We start from the raw sequence: 19,784 nt of genomic DNA on the forward strand, positions 1-19,784 counted from the left end.
TCCCTGTTGTGGTTGGGCCTGGATTCAGAAGCTGCCTCCTTGTCCTAACCATTGTAGAGACTACAATGCAGTCGGCCAGATCAGCCACTGGGCAGAGGAGGAGAATGAAGATCACTCACCACTATCAAAGGCTCTGGTGGTGCCTTTCAGAACTTCCAGGGTGAGAGCTGCTATGATATCTGCCTGTCTGGCTATCGCCGTTGCTCTCTCCACTGCCTCTGCACCGAGCGACGTGATCATCTGAGTGCCATTGATCAGGGCCAGTCCCTAAGTACAAACAGCCGATTGAACTGAAAATCATTTCAATATAAATTAAATAGAGTTGTCATTTGGGGATACAGAACTTGAAAAAGAGAAGTTTTATTTCACCAGGATAATTCCCAACAATATCAAAGTAAAGGAAAAACAATATTTACGCTGTATGAGGAGGGAGTGTTGATTGGTTGTCAAGCATGCTCAGATTGGTAGAGGAATTGCCATGGAGAATGCACTGGTTCGATAATGTTTGACAGTTAACCACCAAGCTTTGTTTAAATGTTACCAGCTAAATTGACTCAGTGGCATAAATTATCGATAAATCATTGTTTAATTTAGTAAATAAGGTGGCTGCAACTGTGGTAATCAGCTGTTCCTGGAACAGAAATAGATATTACTGAAACAGCTTTGTGGTTTCAAACTTTAAACAAACACCAAATAATTTGGCAAGTAAATGAATCTCATCAAAGGAAGGGAAGTCTTATAGATCTGCAGGATGTGGGACTAAATCCGGTGAAAACTTCCTTGCCAAATTCAATGAATAAACAGCCAGTAGAAAAAAATACAGAGAAGTCTCGCAATAGTAGCAATTAGATATATTTTTCACAATGATATAGGATTTGGTAATGCTGATAGATTTTTATTCTAATGCCCTTTAAATCCTGTTTCCTGGATAAGAAAATATCAGAACGTTTTCTTACCTCTTTTGCTTTCAGTGAAATTGGCCGGAGACCATGAGCTTGCAAAACCTGATGGAAAGAGGGTAGAGTCAGGACCAGTTTATCATCAAATCACTCAGAATCAAGGAATTCTCTCAATTCATATCTAATTGCATAACAACAGAGTCTTGCATTTGTATAGCACCTTCAAGGTAACAAAATATTGCAGTCAGTCATCAAGGCACCATAAACAGAATATCACACTGAGCCGTATAAACATACATTGGGGGAGATGAACACAAGTTTACTTAAAGATGTCATGTTTATGGAATGTCTTAAAAGGGGGAAAGAGACAGTGGGTTTAAGGAAATGAGAAATCTAGAGCTTAAGGCCAAGGCAACTGAAGACGTTGCTACCCTTACTGAAGTCCAGTTTATTCCAAAAAGGGTGGCTCAAGAATCCAGAATCAGAAGAACTCAAATATCTCGGAGGGTTGTAGTGCTGGAGGAGCTTAGAGATTGAGAAGTGCCAGGGCAGATATGGACTTATGACAAAGCAGCGAATTTTAAAGCTAAGGCATTGTTTAACTGGGAGCTGGTGCAGGTCAATGAACCCAATGTGAATTGGCAAACAGCAGTTGATGTAAGTGAGAGCACAAAGAGGTTTGGATGACCTCAAGATTATGGAAGGTAGAATGTGGCAGACCAGGCAGGAGTGCATTAGGTCCAGTTTTTGGGGATAAAGAGGGTGCTAACGAAGGTTTAGCAGCAGCTAGGCTGTGAAAGAGCATCAAAATGTGGTTAGAAGTTCATGTGGGATTAAAGATGGTGCACAAGTTATACACAGATTCAGAGTATCCAGAGAGACTATAGGCATTGGTTCCAGCCCTCCCAGTGTTAATTAGGGGATTTGAGTGTTCTGGATGACAGATCAGCTGTGGGCCAATTTAGGGGCTGTATTGGAGTAGGGCTAGTTGAGGGAGATGGCTGTGAGATAGAGTCGGGTTTGACAGTGTACATGTGGAGGCTGATGTCATGAAGTGGTGGCAAGAGGTTGGGAAATTGGAGAGCAGCAGGTGTCAGTCCTTGGGGGAATCTGAGGTAATGATGCAGAAACAGGAAGAGAGGCCAGTGTAGATTATTGTCCCACTCTGATTTGACAGAAGACACCAGACCAAAGGCGAGCGTAGTTCCAGCCAGCTAGATAACACTGAGAAGGTGAGATAACAAAGTGTAGAGCTCGATGAACACAGCAGGCCAAGCAGCATCAGAGGAGCAGGAAGGCTGACGTTTGGGGCCTAGTCAGCCTTGCTGCTCCCCTGATGCTGCTTGGCCTGCTGTGTTCATCCAGCTCTACACCTTGTTATCTCAGATTCTCCAGCATCTGCAGTCCCTACTACCTCTGAAACACTGAGAAGGTGTTGGGGGAGGAGGATGTGGTAAACCAAAGGCTGCAGAGAGTTCCAGATGGATGCCGAGAGATGTATTCCACTCAATAATTATTCTGAAACGTTAATGTTGAAGACCGCATTATGTCCCACCCATGTCACAAGGACTTGTGTGGGGAAAGATCCAGAGCTTCTAGAGTGAAGACCTTTAGCTCCAGGTCTCTCAGTGGTCTCGGTATCAATGTCAAGCTACTCATCTAACATGCATTTGATTGCCATTGTGCAATAAACAACGCTGTGTTTAAGATAAGAATTTCTTTAAGACTCACTAATTATTGTTGCTCGACCACTGCAAACCAGAAAGACCTTTAGACCCAGTCTAGGAAAGAGGATGTTAGCAACAAACTAGTCCAGCCTCAAGATGGCAATCACAACACACACAAAGAGATTAGTTTATATTTATCAATCATTTGTGACTTCAGTAAGAGTTTGTGCACTGTAATGGGGAAGAAAACTGACTAGAAGATTTCAACATGGATTTCAAGGAAAGATGGACATGGACTTTGGAGGGGACAATACGTTCAAGGATTTTGGAATGGAAAAGAAGTTTGGAGATGGGGCAGTAATTGTTAAACTTGGGGGTTCAAGGCTTTTTTCTGATTAATCACATAGGATGTTTAGGATTATGGATCATTTAGGATCATGGATGATGTAGAATCATAAATCATTCAGAATCATCGATTATTTAGGCTTATAGATGATAGAAGATCACAGATCATGTACAATCATTGATCAACTATGATCGCAGATCAGCACAGAAGGTTCCATCCTGTCCAAATGACAATTGTTAATTTTTTGAAATCTTCAAAAATAGTGAAAACAAATACTAGAGAACTCACGTATTTGGCATCTGCCCAGCCACTTTTGGGTGACCACATTTTGCCTTCACCCATCAGCCCCAGACCAAGATGGGCAAGGGGAGCGAGATCGCCACTGGCACCGACTGTCCCCTTCTCTGGGACGTAGGAGAGGCAGGAAGCTACAGGAGGGAAGGAAAGGGGACAGGGAAAAATCAGCTGGATCACTGATGAGAAAAATATGTGGCAGGGTTTTAATGCCCTCACCCAGCATGATGAAAATGGAGACCGGGAGTGACAGGCTGGGGAATCATGTTGGAAAGGCTCCAAAATGCGATCCCATAGCCATGTTGGCTTGGCTACCTGTTAACAGAGGCTGGCAGTGATCTGATTGATTAATGGCCCAATCCAGGATAGTTTTTCTGGGCCATTGACATTTTACAGCAGCTTGATGCACTCACCAAATGAAAAGTCCACTGGCTCTTTGGACCAAGTTTTCCAGCAGTTTTCCTGGGGGAAGGTGAGGGGAGAAGGGGTTGTGTATTAATGTCAGTAGTTCCTGGCAGAGGGAGGAGGTCACCAGCAGTAAGGATGACCCTGCAGCTCTCACACTGTGTTGGAGTGATCCTCCTTGCATCTCCATATGTTGGTGGGTTGGTTGTCAAAGATTTATTTGTTGTTCACTCAAACGGACCCCCATAGTCTCCTCACTGCCTGAGCAACACCGACATAAGGCCATTAGACATAGGAGCAGAAATCTGCTCCGCCATTCAATCATGGCTGATAAGTTTCTCGACCCCATTCTCCTGCTTTCTCCCTGTAACCTTTAATCCCCTTGATAATCAAGAACTTATCTATCTCAGTCTTAAATGTACTCAATGACCTGGCCTCCACAGCCTTCTGTGGCAGTGAATTCCATAGATTCATCACTCTGGCCTGAAGAAGTTTCTCCTTATCTCTGTTCTAAAGATTCTTCCCTTTGCTCTAAGGTTGTGCCCTTGGGGTCATAGTCTCTCCTACCAATGGAAGCATCTTCCCAACATCCACTTTGTCCAGGCCATTCAGTATTTTGAAAGCTTCAATTAGACCCCTCTCTCATCCTTCTAAACTCCAGTGGGTACAGTCCTAGAGTGCTCAAACATTTCTCATATGTTAAGCTTTTCATTCCTGGGACCATTTTCATGAACTTCCTCTGAACCCACTCGAGGGCCCATACATCCTTCCTGAGATATGGGACCCAAAATTGCATACAATATTCCAAATGTGGCCTGACCAGAGCCTTATAAAACCTCAGTAGTACATCTCTGTTTTTATATTCAAGTCCTCTTAAAATAAACATTGACTACTGACTCAGCCTGCAAGTTTACTTTGAGAGAATCCTGGACTAGAGCTCCCAAGTCTCTTTGTGCTTCAGACTTCTGAATGTTCTCCCCATTTAGAAAATGGTCCATGATTTTATTCTCCTTAACAAAGTGCATGAATCACACTTTCCCAAGTTTCACTCTATCTGCCACTTCTGAGCCCACTCTCCCAACCTGTCCAAATCCTTCTGCAGCCTCCCCACCTCCTCAATACTATCTGTCCCTCCACCTATCTTTGTATCATTTGCAAACTTAGCCAGAATGCCCTCAGTTCCTTAATCTAGATCATTAATGTATAAAGTGAAAAATTGTGGTCCAAACACTGACCCTTGTGGAACACCACGTCACCAGCTACCATCCTGAGAAGGACCCTTTTATCCCCACTCTCTGCTTTCTGGCAGAGAGCCAATCTTCTACCCATGCTAGCACCTTGCATCTAATACTATGGGGCCCTTATCTTACTCAGTGGCCTCCTGTGCAGCACCTTGTCAAAGGCTCCTTGAAGCCCAGGTAGATAACATCCATTGGCTCTCCTTGGTCTACACTGCTTGTTACTTCCTCAAAGAATTCTAGCAGATTTGTCAGGCATGACCTCCCTTGATGAAATGGCAGACCATGGGACATAGGAGCATAAGTGGGCCTTTGGCCCATCAAGTCTGCTCCGCCATTCAATGAGATCATGAATGATGTAATAATTCTCAGCTCCACTTTCCTGCCTTGTCCCCCATAATCCTTGATTCCCTTCCTAATTGAAATCTGCCTATCTCAGACTTGAATGTGCTTATTGACCCGGCCTCAACAGCCATCTGTGATAAAGAATTCCACAGATTCGCAACCCTCTGCAAAGAGAGATTCCTCCTTGTCTCTGTCTTCAATATGTGACCCCTTGTTCTGAGATGATGCCCTAGACTCTCCCACATGGCAAAATAGCCTCCCCATATCTACCTTGTCAAGTTGCTTAAGAATCTTATATGTTTCAATAAAGTCGCCTCTCATTCTCCTATCCCAATCCACTCAACCTCTCCTCATAAGACAGTGCCTTCATAACTGGTACCCACCTAGTGAACCTTCTCTGGGCTGCCTCCAATGCCAGTGGATATTTTTCCTTAGATAAGGAGCTCTAATCTTTTCACAGTACTCCAGCTGTGATCTGACTAGTGCCTTGAATAGTCTTAGCAAATCTTCCCTACTGCTATGCTCCATTCGCTTTGAGATAGAGGCCAACGTTCCATTTGCCTTCCCTATTACTTGTTTAATTTGAATGCATTCTTCTTGTGATTCAAGGATGAGGACTCCCTCTGTTCATAGCTTTCTGCAGTCTTTCTCCACATACAGCCAAGTCCCCAGAGCCCCTGTCCTCTAACTGACCCTGCAAAGCGGAAAAGGCAGCTCCCCTCCCTCATCAGGGTATGAAAAAATGCCTTGCTGGCAGAATTCAGTAACATACAAAGCATTACCATTAAATGCCTGGATCATTTGATTGAGGGTCTCTAAAGAGATTCCACTGTAACCCTTAGCGAGGACATTGATTCGGAGAGCCAGCAGCATCCGGGTCCTCTTTGGGGACAAGGGATCCCCGACACCTGGGGAAGAAGCAGAGGTTTATCTACCATCTCTCAGGCAACTAAAATGGTTAAGGCTCCTTGTAACGTGTAGGGGGGGATGGAAGGAGACTGGCTGTCTTGATTGAATCTGTCACATCAACGCCCAGGGCAGTGAGGAAAGCAGAGCAGAGACTGGGACATTTTCAAAGGCCTATTTTGAGCTGAAAAAGTGATTTCAACATTTAGAATTTTTGCCACTGTTTAAATTATCGGTGTGATCATACATAGAACGCAGTGTGTGGTTCAGGTCACCATATTATCAAGCAAGTTCCACATCTTATGAAAGGACACAGAAAGATAAACAAGCATGACTGAGGGGATGGGGGGATTGACCAATAATCAATTGGCACTAAAAGACAAAATTGTTTCAGTGATATAATTGGTGAATTAAGACTCTAAAATGACCAGATACTATAGATCACAACAAGCTGTTTCTTCTTGCACAGAACAACAGACTGGAGGACATAGCTTTACACAGGTAAATTGACAGAAACATTAACTCCAATTGCACACTCAGCAGAAAAACTGCTGGCCTCACTGTAAGCTAACCACAAAGATGTATAATTAATGGTAGGGCTTTAGGTAGTGTTGTAAAACAAAGTTAGAAATGAGAGATAATTCCAAAAAGATAAACATTAGAATTGAATCCATGTGTCTCAGCGGTTAGCACTGGTGCTTCATTGTGGCAGGGACTCAAGTTTGATTCGGCCCTCGGGCAACAGTCTGTCTGATATTTGCATGTTCTTCCTGTGTCTGCATGGGTTTCCTCTGGGTTCATGTGTCTAATTTTGTTATCTTTTTTCACATTTAAGTCACCAATAAACTCATTCTTTCTATAGCTCAAGAAAACCCAGATAAAATTTACATGAATCTAGTTCTATTTTAATTAATTTAACATAAAAATATATTTGGGCTCGGGATTTTAATCCACAAGGAAATGGGTCTTTTCTAACTTGACCTTGTTGCATCCAACAACGGGAGGAGGTTGAGTTAAGAAGGGGAACAGGCTCATCCCTCCTCACCCAGGGGCAAATTAAAAAGCAAATTAAATAGATTGAATTGAGAAAATAGCCTTTCCCGAGATGGAAAGTAAGTAATTTGGGACAGACTTGGGGTCGATGTAGCAGGCTGTAGAGGAACATGTGATTTTGAATCTACAGTTGACAAGTCGTGCCTTGATCTGTTGCAGACAAATTGATAGAAAGCGATTGGAATAGCTAGTCAACACCTCCATTGTTAATCTGAACCCTGGGTTATTCAGAGTTCCGAAGAAGAGCCATACCAGACTGAAAACATTAACTTTATTTCTCTCACCACAGATGCTGAGTTTCTCTTGCAATTTTGGTTGATTTTTTTCCATTCTTATTCCATTCGGCGACTAGCAAGTTGATAATAGCTGAACTCAGTGGAGCTTGGTTTTACTCATTTATAAATTCCTGTGTGGGAATTTTGCAGCTGCTTTCATCCCTCCAATGAAACAGCGTGAACAGATTTTGCTTTCAACAAAACAACTTTGACAAAGGTCCACCGTATCACCTGATAAATTTAAGTTATACTTCATTGATAATATTTTAAAGCAATGATGGCTGAGCAACATCAGGAAAGAGAGAAAAGAGTCACTTGCAAGTTTACAGTCTTAGCAAAATGTGGAATAAACAGAATGGCAATCAACCACCCTTTGTATGGTATGGTCAGCCTGTACTGAACGCAAAACAAAACTTTTCACTGTGCCCAGGTGACAACAATAAATCAAATCAAATATTTCTTACCTACTGCTGTAGAGAGGATAACATTCTCCTGTAGCTCTCTGTGAAAATAAAAGGCTTTAATAATGAAGAGAGCAATGGGATACAATCAAAAGTAACATCACTTTAGAATATACTCACTTGAGTTTCTCGCGGGGGATAACAGTCCTGGCAAATTTCCCGAAACCTGTGTTTATTCCATACTCCACTGTAAATTAAAACACTATGGCTAATAGCATCCATAAGGAACACAGGTTAAGTTGCTTCATAAGTTGATTATCTGATAATTTCATACACTGGATGGCGAGAGGTGCATCAAAATTCATGTCAATTTGTCACACAAAGGTTTTTAAGTGAAGTAATATATCACCTTGTTCTTTATTGACGATTTTTTCCACAAGGCCCCTCGATTCATTGACCCTCCTTTCTGCTTCTGAGGTAAGCTAAAAGACACAGGCACTTGTGTAATGACTCGCTGTGGTATGTTTTGTACACCACTTGAAACGGGAGTGGATTTCTAACTCACCTTGATTTTATAGCATGCTTCACCAAGCTGAACAAGCTGTTCTGTCGTTAAGCTATTTCCATCAAAGTCAATGTACTATATACAAAGAGGGAAAGATCAGTCAAAAGATGAATTGGAATCTGCTGTTCGAGACAAGTTATTATTGTTCTAGATTTGACTTCATCAGAATTATCCTCTCGCTGTTACTTCATACAAACTGGTTTTGAGTTATAAGGAGAGACTGGGATGTTTTTCACTGGAGCGTAGGAGGTTGAAGGGTGACCTCACAGAGGTTTAGAAAATCATGACAGATATAGATAAGGTGAATAGCCAAGGTCTTTTCCCCAGGGTAGGGGAGGCCAAAACTATGGAGTATATGGTTTAAAGTGAGAGGAGAAAGATTTAAAAGGGACCCGAGGGGCAATGTTTTCACATGGGGGTGGTCCGTATGCGGGATGACCTACCAGACGAAGTGGTAGATGCAGGTACAGTTATGATGTTTAAAAGACATTTGGACAGGTGCATGAATAGGGAAGGTTTAAGAGGGATATGGGCCAAATGCAAGCAAATGGGACCAGTTTTGTTTGGGAAACTTGGTCTGCGCTGTAGGGCCTGTTTCTGTGCCATGTGACTCTATGATTCTACGTTTACAGAGTCATTTGCCATATTGTTGTGACAGCAACACTGGACTAGTAACCATACAAAACCAAGCTAATTTCTGTGGATTTGAATCCCACTATGGCAGGTGGAGAAATTTGAGTTTGATTTAAAAATCTGGAATTAAAAAGCTAACCTAATGGTACGTTACTGTCAATTGTTGTAAAAGCTGACGTAGATCACTATGTCCTTTAGGAAAGGAAATCTTCCATCCTTACACAGTCTGGTCTATGTGTGACTCCAGACAAACAGCAATGTGATTTGCTCCTAACAGCCCTCTGAAATATTAAGCTATTCAAATCATAGGGCACTTAGGGATGAGCAATAAATGCTGGCTCAGCCAGTGATGCTCACGTTCAATGATGAATTATAACACCATTATTATATGTTACTGTTTACACCACAATCTCAAACAGGCACATGTTTAAAGGTGGAATTCAAATGCCAGACCTGCCCTCACTCACCTGCTGAGCCTCTTGATGTTGTCTATATTTAGTTGTTAAGAATATACCCATCAAATCATCAGTCTTGCTATTTACAATCTATACTCATGACTTAGACAAAGAGAACATTTTATATAAATATGAATATGGGCAAGCACATGCAGGTAGTTTGGGATTATGGTCAGCATGGACTGGCTGGACCAAAGGGTCTGTTTCCATGCTGTATGACTCTATGGCTCTATAACAAGAATAATGTATCTGGACTGAAGTCCAGTGAATATAAATGGACTGAAAGAAGGCTTTTGAGGAGGAACTAGAGAGGCTGCAAAGGAATATAGATAGGTTAAGTGAGTGGACAGAAAACTGGCAGATGGAGTGGGGAAATTCGGGGAAATATGAAGTGACTAACTTTGGTGTTAAGTTTTGATTCGGAGAATTTAAAAAAAAATGTAAAGCCTGCAAATGGTGATGTTCAGAGAAACTTGGGTGAACTCAGAAAAGCTTCCAGATAAAGTAAAGCAATAAGGAAGACAGATATCATGTTTGCCCATTTATTATGAAGGGATGGGAGTGCAAGAATGAAGAGGTTTTGCTACAACTGTACAGGACATTGGTGAGACCACACCTGGACAGATGTTCCATATCCAGTTTCATTTGAGCCCTTTTACATGGGAGTTTGATCAGCAGTTCCATGGAAACTGCAATTTTTTTTGGAACCTCAACATCTTGTCATCCTTAGGTCTAATGCAGATGGATTTATGCTCCCCAACCAATCTGTTCCACATGCTGTTACATTGGGAACAACCCCTATGTAACATTACACAATTAACTGGAGTGCGCACTAGTTTGATTGGATAGATACTTTAAAGACGCAATGAGCTGAATAGATTCATTCTCTGCTGAATCATTCAATGATTCCACGAAATGATACATACATGAAAATTACATTTGTCACACAAGGCATGTTGAATGCATGGAACTGATATTGGATAGAATAGTGGTTACTAAAATGAAGCAATGGGATGTTAAAATGAGAGACTTGGGGGCGTTTTCAGATGGACCAAGTCGCCTTCCACTTTTTGATAATCTGATGAATTATATGATTGCAAGAATCGAAATAGCATCAGACAAACAAACTCCTTAAAAATGAAGACACTGAGTGAAACAGACTTTTATATCAATTACTGTCAAGTGCAACTTCTAAGAAAAACGAGCCAAACCCCACAGTGAAACACGTGGAGGGGGTTTCCCTAAATGTTCGAAAGAAAGCCAATGGAAAGGATACTGAGAGACCATGTCAGACGTCAGTGGATCAATTTCATCAGTGTCCCCTTGGATAACTGTGATGGAGAAGTTTAGAATACACAATTAATGATGGTAAAACCTGTTTAACTGTTGCCATGTGCATATGCTAATGATATGACAATGTACTCTGACATTATACAGTCACATGCTATTGATACTCTAAGGGGAATGGAACTGTGGTGGATAGCTGGAAAACAGAGTCTTCACTATGATAGCAAGAACTGCAGATACTGCAGTCAAAGGTAACAGCGTGGAGCAGGAGGAACACAGCAGGCCAGGCAGCATCAGAGGAGGAGGAAATCTAACATTTAGTTTGTAAATAAAAGGGTTTGCAGGCACTCCCGGGAGTCAGGTAATAGTTATTCTTTTATAAGGCAGGGACACAGATGCAGCAAAATTGGTGTAGGGCCAGTCCAGATAAAGACAGGACTGAGCAGTGTGGGGCTGAACCCAGATATCAGGACCTCAGGGTGGGCACAATGAGCGAAGGCTCAAGACATGGGCTTGTATCCATGGTATTCGTAAACTCCATGGAGGCGAACGCATAAAAATGCTACAACAATTTCTTTTAATCGGAGAAAGTACATGGAATTACCAAATGTCCAACCTCAGTTACTCTGAAGTGGTGATGGAAAGGAGAATCTTAACATTTGTTGTGTCATGGAATTACTTACCAATCTGGACGAAATCGTTGTTTTCGAGGACATCCCTGATAGTGTCCCCAGGATCCAGCAGACCCAGTCCCTGACAGCGTCTCACTGAGAACTTCACATCATCTATGCAGTGCAGATCACCACAGTACACTTGCCTCTCTCTGTAGCGTGTCAGAGCCTCTTGTCCCAACCAGTGAATATTAAGGGAAGGGTCTTTACAGGGAATGATCATCCACTCCTGCCTCACACGGACAGTGAAACACAGCATTCCTGCAACGATTGTCAGAGTTCCTGGGCAGGATTTTCAAATATGTCCCAATTATAATTTATAAAGGCTTCTGTCAATGAATAAATATCTTAAAATTGATCAGTTTTTGCTGTAAAATCTAAAACTTTACTAATGACTTCAAATGTGAATTCTCATTTAAACTGTCAACCAGTGTTGGACAGAATCAGTGTAAGAACTAGTTTGGCTTTAATTTATTCTGAATTGGGTTAAAACCTAATTTATTATATTTTGGGTGTTTTCATTGACAGAGTGACTGGGACATGGCTTAAAATGACACAAGCAAATGTCTTTTGGTTGCTTCTGTTCCATGGTTATCCAATGAGAGGCTATAATATGTGGTATATGAATGCTACAACCAGGTGAGGAGGGCCAATATGCGCCTGTCTTTTTAACCCTCTCTTCGTCAGTTGCACAGAAAAAACCATCCCAGCACACAGCTTTCATTTCATAATTAACTCGATAAAAATGAAGGAGAAAAGTATGAGGTTTACTTGCGTGGAGGAATTTTATAATTTAGTCGCCCTAAAAATAACTAAAAACACAATGTTAAACACATTCACATGTAAATACAGGCACTAAGTTTAAAAACAAGAATGTGACTTCTGCAGGTAGGAGAAAGAGTCTACGCAGTTTATAAAAAGTCTTTGCTCTGTTAGATTTTAAACCTGGTGCTTGTTGACTTGTATTCTGCAACAGAGCTGACATCTGTAGGTTGTTGTTCCAAGTTGCTTTTTTAGGAGACTCTGACTTCAAGCTTGAAAGAGACAGGACAGAGGATCACAGTGTCTTGGCTTGTTATCAGGACATATTTCCTCCTCTCTCTGCTTTGCTGCTCAATCATATAATCTTGCTCCTGTCTCTCCAAACTGCAGGTATAATCTGCTGACAAGCTTTCTTTCTGCCAATAAACAAATTCATCATGCAAATGTTAATTAAACAAGAGAAGCACATTTTTGGGCACTGATTCAGTTACCTGTTGTCAGTCATTAAGCAAGATGATGACCTCAGTGCAGCTGGTTGGTTTATTCCGTATGGCTTCCTTGGACTTTCCTTGATCTGTGATCAGGTGATCACAGCAGCTATTTAGGGTCAGTATTTGTCCTTTCTCAAACAATTTTAGTACATGAAAGGTCTATGGCACAATAATTAGGTGATGGAAAGTGAATATTAAGTGTCCATTTTCTGTTACAATCATAACAATGAGTTCTGAAGGATTATATCTGTGGGTGAAGTCATCTAAAAAAATCACAATAGCCTGACTTTATATCATTTTAATAAAGGAAAATGTCTCAAAGTACTTCACAGAGGTTAACACTGACTAAGCTAAGGGCACTGCGAAAATCTTGACCAAAGAGATTAACCTTAAGCACCAGAAAACTGTTAATGTTGGAAAATAGAGCAAGAGATTAAACTTTTCAACAGGACTGGGAGAGGTTAGAGATGGAACAGGTTTTGAGGAAATAGAGGAGATGGGGGAGGGTGGGAAGAATGAAATGGAAGGTCTGCAACCTGTCCTGTTGGAAAGGAGAGATTTCTATATTCACGTTTCTGACATTTTCTATTTTCATTTCAGATTTGCAGTTTCTGAAGTTATTTTTTCTTTTGTACAGGTGGTATTTAAGATTACCTTAAAGAAGAAAGTGCAATAGAGAGGCAGATCATTTTAGGGATAGGATCTCTATCAGTTAGCTTGGGTGGCTGGTTTAAGATACAGTGATGCTAACAGCATGGGTTCAATTCTTGCCCTTGCTGAGGTTACAATGAAGGTCTCTCCTTCTCAATCTCTTGCCTGAGGCATGGTGACCCGTAGTTTAATCCACCACCAATTGACTCTCTCTCTCTCTGTCTCCTTTGAGAGAGCAACCCTGGGGTCAGGCAGGACTATGGCAATTTTATCTTTACCTGTACAACTAGCTTTGGAGTATAGAGAGCAGGCAATGTACAAGAGACCAGAGCTGAGATAACAGAGTTCTTGGAGATGCTTTATTCAGCATATTGGATGGGGGGATGATTAATGAGTTGGAAATGAAAACAAACTTACAGTCTCAGATAGTCCATGGGCCAATAATTCAAATGGATTCCAAGGACCTCCATGCTTTTCTGAACTGACTAACATTGGAAGAGATAAAGCACTTGTAATCACTCAAATTGTTCAATTGAGTGTAAGCAGCTTTTTTTTGGAGATAAAGAGGTTTCAGTAATGTTAAAAGAAAGAAATAGACTCTCTTAGTCCTCCAGATTCTCTGTCTACACTAGATGTAGCTGCTGTTTATTTGTCACAAAATGATTGTTTCATTTTCACAAATATAGAGAGGAATTTCAGCACAACTACATTCAGGCCAGAGTAGGCAATTAAATTATTCAAAGTAAATGGCTCTACCATCCTGATATAGGTAAAAGACACATGTCACTGAAGTGTGAGGGATTAAAGAATGTGAGTGAAAGTACACAATGGCACATGTGGAAGAACTCGGGAATCAGATTGAAGCATAACAGTACGATTGTCAATGGGGATCATCAACTCAAAACTCCACCTACTAACGGCTTCTTATTCATTCTTGGTATGTCTGGCAGGCCCTGGTTTATTGCCCATCCATGTGGCTGCCCTCCTGAAGGTGATGGGTCAGTTTCTTGAGCCACCGCTGTCCAATTGGTTGATGGTATTTCTTGCTACCTCCCACTGGCCTGTGATCCCACCAATCAAGCTCTTGTTTCCAGGACTATCACCGATCTTTCTCTGGAGATCTTCTTCCAACCTCGGACAACCCTCTTATACCTCCATCTGAACACCCAGAAGCAGAAATGCCTAGTTCAGGTTATTAGGTAGAGGTACAAGAATATCCCATCATTCTGTTTCTGTCTAGCTGAATGGAGTTCTTTCTAACTCTCATTTTCTCCCTTTTCCCAGTGTCTTCCCACCTACATCTGCAACTTCTCCACTGCCCATCATCACTAATAGTTAGCAAGGTGTAGAGCTAGATGAACACAGCAAGCCAAGCAGGATCAGAGGAGCAGGAATGCTGATGTTTTGGGCCTAGACCCTTTTTCTGAAACGTCAACCTTTCTGCTCCTCTGATGCTGCTTGGCCTGCTGTGTTCATCTAGCTCCACACCTTGTCATCTCAGATTCTCCAGCATCTGCAGCTCCTACTATCTCTGAAACAACTTTAACACCACTAACAGTTTCTATAGTTTTCTAGCCCTAACCATCTCTTCTTCACTATGACGTTCATTTCCTTGAAGACACTCTCTACTCCATGAAATTCTGGGAGCTCTAAACTCCTTGACTGAACAAGGGTAACTCAGTCACCATCCACCGACATCCTCCTCCATTGGCTGAACTTGGTTCTATATTAAACATAACCTTTAACTCTACTCACTTCTTGTTGGGGGAAAGTGCTGCTTTGGATACTTGCACAATTCCTGGCTATCAGTGCTCTTTTGTAGTACGCAAACCTTTGATCCAGTCCTGCTCAGCCCCCTCTTCCTCACCTCGACAACTGTGAAGAGAAATCAGAGTTAACGTTTCGGGTCCAGTGATCCTTCCTCAGAACATCTCATTTCTTTTCACAAATGATGCCAGATCTGCTGAGCTTTTCCAGCAAATTCTGTTTTTGTTTCTGATTTATAGTGCCTGCAGTTCTTTTTTTTAATTGAAAATAGATAATCCTAGTAATGGTGTTAATATAGTCAGAGGCTCATCTTGGAGACAAACATGCCACCAAGGTGGTGTGAAGCAGGAAGGGTGGCTGGCTGGGGAACAGATCGCATTTGGCTTTTCCAATACTGGCTTTGAGAGTTCTACTAATCTACTACTGAATGATGGGCAAGCAAACTCATGATTTAGAGACTGGAGGAGCTGAGAGAGAAAGGAGCTTACAAGCTTACACCAGAGACTGTCGTTGTACACATGGAAAATTTTTGTTTTGTTTTTGGACGATGTCACCCATGAGAACACATATTTGAAATCCAGAGGGAACGCAGATAGATCCTTAGGGAACAATCCAAGAAGCAAAAGGAGAAGGCATCTCAGGCTTCTCTGGTTCTGATTAGATAAATAAGCTTGGAAACAGGACAGTGCTGTACCCAGCCAAGTTGATGATGGGTGGAAAGGCATTGCAGGAAGATGGTGTGATCAAATGTGTTAAAGACTACAATAGGTCATATCTTACAAACAATGTCCTGGACACCACCATCACCATCCCTGGATATGCCCTCTTCCCGCCGGCAGGTTAGGCCCAGCAGAGGTGGCGGCACAGTGGTATATAGTCAGGATGGAGTTGCCCTGGGAGTCCTCAATGTTGGACAACGAAGCATGGAGCTGGACGAACACAGCAGGCCAAGCAGCATCTCAGGAGCACAAAAGCTGACGTTTCGGGCCTAGACCCTTCATCAAAGAAGCTGCTTGGCCTGCTGTGTTCGTCCAGCTCCATGCTTTGTTGTCTTGGATTCTCCAGCATCTGCAGTTCCCATTATCACAGTCCTCAATGTTGACTCTGGACCCCATGAAGTCTCATGGCTTCGCCTTAGACATGGGCAAGCAAATCTCCTGCTGATTACTATGTATCGTCCTCCCTCACTTGATGAATCTGTGCTCCTCCATGTTGAGCAATACTTGGAGGAAGCACTTAAGATGTCAAGGGCAAAAAATGTTACCTGGGTGGGTCATTTCAATTTTTGGTCCACCACCAAAAGTGGCTCAGCAGCAGCACAACTGATTGAGCTGACTGGGTTCTAAAGGACGTAGCTGCTAGACTGGGTCTGTGGCAGGTGGTGAGGGATAATCATACTTGACTTCATCCTTACTAATCTGCCAGATGCAGCTACATCTGTCCATGATAGTATTGGTAAGAGTGACCATCGCACAATCCTTGTGGAGACGAAGTTCCGCCTTCACTTTATGGATATTCTTCATTATATTGTGTAGCACTATCACAGTGCTAAACAGGACAGATTTTGAATAGATCTATCAACTCAAGACTTGAGGTGCTGTGAGCCATCAACAACAGGAGAATTGTGCTCCAGCACAATCAGTAACCCATGGTCTGGCATATACTCCACTCAACCATTACTACCAAGCCAGGAATCAACCCTGGTTCAATGGAGAGTGCAGGAGGTCATGCAGGAGCAGCACCAGGTCCACCTGAAGAAAAGGTGTCAACCTGGTGAAGCCACCAAACAGGACTACTTTCCATCAGCATAAGCAGCAAATAATAGACAGAGCTAAGTGCTCCCACAACCAATGGATCAGATCTAAGCTCTGCAGTTCTGCTACTTCCAGTCATAAATGGTGGTGGCTGATTAAACATCTCACTGGAGGAGGCTTCACGAATACCTCCATCCTCAATGATGGAAGAGCCACACATGAAATTCTTAAGGGGGAGGGACAGCAGATAGAGGTCATGGTGCACATTGGTACCAATGACATCGCTAGAAAGGATGAGGTCCTTGTAATGAGTACAGGGATTTAGGAAGGAGGCTGAAAAGCAGGACCATGAGGGTAGTAATCTCTGAGTTACTGCCAGTGCCACATGCTAGTGAGGCAATGAATAGAAAGATAGGACAGCTGAATATGTGGCTGAGGAGCTGGTGCAGGGGGCAGGATTTCAGGTGCTTCGATCATTGGGGCCTCTTCTTGGGCAGGAGCAATCTGTACAAGAGGGACGGGTTGTATCTAAACTGGAGGGAAACTGATATCCTTGCAGGGACGTACACTAGTGTTACTCTGGAAGGTTTAATTTAAAGTGACAGGGGGCTGACGAGAGCAGCAGGACAGCAAGTGGAAAGATTGAGGGGAAAGTGGATGTTAACACCAGTAAATCAGAAAGAAAGGACAGGCAGAGACAGGTAAATGAACATGATGGTACTAATGGGCTGAAGTGTGTTTATTTCAACACCAGGAATATTGTAGGTAAGGTAGATGAGCCTGGATCTGTGCATAGGACTATGATGTAGTTACAGAGATTTGGTTGAGAGTGGGAGGACTGGCTGCTCGATGTTCCAGGGTTTTGTTGTTTTAGATGAGCTCGAGAGGAAGTTAAAAGAGGTGGAGAAGTGGCATAACTTATCAGGAAAAATGCTACATCTGCACTCAGAGAAGAACCACTGGAGGGCTCATCCACTGAGGCAATGTGGGTACAGCTCAAAATTAACATGGGTGCAATCTCTCTGATAGCCTTATACTATAGGCCCCCCAACAGCCACCAAGAGACCGAGGGACAAATATGTAGATAGATTATAGAAAGATGCAATTAAAACAGGGTTGTCATAGGAGGTGACTTTAACTTCCACAATATTGACTCCCTTAAGGCAGGAGACTTAGATGGTGCAGAATTTGTTAGGTGCATCCAAAAGGGTTTCTTGAAACAGTATGTGGATAGTCCAATTAGATGAGGGGTGTACTAGACCTTGTACTGATTAATGAGCCTGTTCAGGTGACTGACCTTTCAGTCGGAGAGCATCTTGGAAACAGTGATCACAACTCCTTAAGTTTTAAGGTAGTTCTGAACAAGGTTAAGTCAGGACCTTGCAGGAAAGTACTAAATTGGGGGTGTGGTGGGGGGGTAGGAAAATTATGTTAATTGGGAAAAACTGTTATCAGGCAAGCCACATTTGACATGTGGGAATTGACTGAAGACCTACTGATGAGAGTTCAAGACCAGCAATGTAGGGCACCCTTGGATAACAAGGGAGGTTATGAATTTAGTCAAAAGTTTTTTTAAAAAAGCAAAAATAATGTTTAGGAAACTAAAACTGGACAGGACTCATAAGGAATACAAGAAAAGCAGAAAGGTATTCAAGCAGGGAATTAGGAGAGCAAGAAGGAGCCATGAAATGACCATGGCAAGTAGGGTTAAAGAGAATCTGAAGGGATTCCGTAGATGAATTAAATATAAGAGGATGCCTAGGGAGAAGGTAGAACTAGTCAAAGGATAAAGGAGGGAACTTGTGCTTGGAGGACCAGAATATGGGTGAGATCCTAAATGGGTAGTTTGCATTGGTATTCACCCAGGAAAAGGATATGGAGACAATGAGATTAGTGTGGAGTGTGCTGATACACTAGGGCATTTTGAGATCAAGAAAGAAGTGGCATTGGTTTGCTTGAAGAGCATTAAGTTGGGTAAGTCCCCAGAACACAGCTACGTCCAGTTCAGAAGGAAGCAAGAGGGGAGATTGCTGGGGCTTTGACTAAGATTTTTGTATCCTCGCTATCCACTGTTAAGGTCTCAGAGGACAGGTGAGTGGCTAATGTTTTTCCTCTGTACAAGAAGGGAAATAAGGATAATCCAGGAAACTGGTGAATCTCACATAGGCGGTTGGGAAGCTATTGGAGAGAATTCTTTGAAATAGGTTGTTGGCTTGCTCTCTGAGCTGTACAGATGTTCCATCACCATGCCACGTAACTTCATCAGTTCAGCCTCTAATGAAGCAATGTTGTTCCACTCTGCTTGGAATTTACATTATTTGGTCTGTTAAGTTTCCTTGTGTCATTTTTGGTTCTTTTCTGCATGGGTTTGTACATGGGTCTAAGTCCATGTTTGTTAATTGCATTACAGGTTGAAAACCAGACCTCTAGGAATTCCTGTGCGTGTCTATAGTTGGCTTGAGCTGGGGTAGTCACGTTGTCTCAGTTGAATTGATGGCCTTCATTGTTTGAGTGCACTGAGATGAAGGAAAGCTCATCCTTTTTTTTGCTGCTAGCTGGTGTTTGTGAATCCTGATGGCCAGTTTCCTTCCAGTTTGGCCAATGTAATGTTTGTGGAGTCATTGCAAGGTATTTTGTAATCTCTGCTGGTCCTGTATGTCATGGGTATAGGGTCTCTGGTCCTTGTGAGTGTTTGTCATAGTGTGGCAGTGGGTTTGTGTGCCACCATGATTTCTAGTGGTTGTAGGAGTCTCATTGTCAGTTCTGATATGTTTTTGACAGAGGGGAGTGTGGCGAGTGTGTTGGGATGTATTGTGTCCTCTTGGCGTTGTCTACCTAGTAGGCACCTGCGGATGAAGTCATTGAGATATCCGTTGTTAGTAAAGACCTTGCATGGGTGTTCTTCCTCCATCTTGCATA

General features: G+C 42.4%; 1 protein-coding gene across 9 annotated transcripts in view; it reads right to left on the reverse strand.

The window, feature by feature from the left end:
• The window catches only part of LOC125463255 (histidine ammonia-lyase-like), a 30,898-nt gene extending 19,018 nt beyond the window's left edge, over positions 1-11,880 (reverse strand). For 3 of the 9 annotated variants that reach the window (XM_048554292.2, XM_048554293.2, XM_048554290.2), the window contains exons 1-11: positions 11,453-11,879; positions 10,759-10,813; positions 9,495-9,516; positions 8,395-8,469; positions 8,239-8,311; positions 8,010-8,076; positions 7,893-7,930; positions 5,977-6,102; positions 3,201-3,340; positions 957-1,004; positions 120-267 (exon numbers count right to left, since the gene is read on the reverse strand). In XM_048554292.2, the coding sequence (XP_048410249.1) occupies positions 120-267; positions 957-1,004; positions 3,201-3,340; positions 5,977-6,102; positions 7,893-7,930; positions 8,010-8,076; positions 8,239-8,311; positions 8,395-8,469; positions 9,495-9,516; positions 10,759-10,813; positions 11,453-11,699 (1,039 nt within the window). In that variant the 5' untranslated portion in view covers positions 11,700-11,879. Of the gene's footprint in view, positions 1-119; positions 268-956; positions 1,005-3,200; positions 3,341-5,976; positions 6,103-7,892; positions 7,931-8,009; positions 8,077-8,238; positions 8,312-8,394; positions 8,470-9,494; positions 9,517-10,758; positions 10,814-11,452 lie in introns of those variants that run through there. The other 6 variants (XM_048554289.2, XM_048554288.2, XR_007249795.2 and 3 more) reach the window with 5 other exon arrangements.
• Positions 11,881-19,784: the final 7,904 nt, after the last annotated feature.

The sequence above is a fragment of the Stegostoma tigrinum genome, chromosome 25, assembly GCF_030684315.1.
Source record: "Stegostoma tigrinum isolate sSteTig4 chromosome 25, sSteTig4.hap1, whole genome shotgun sequence".
NCBI lineage: Eukaryota > Metazoa > Chordata > Chondrichthyes > Orectolobiformes > Stegostomatidae > Stegostoma > Stegostoma tigrinum.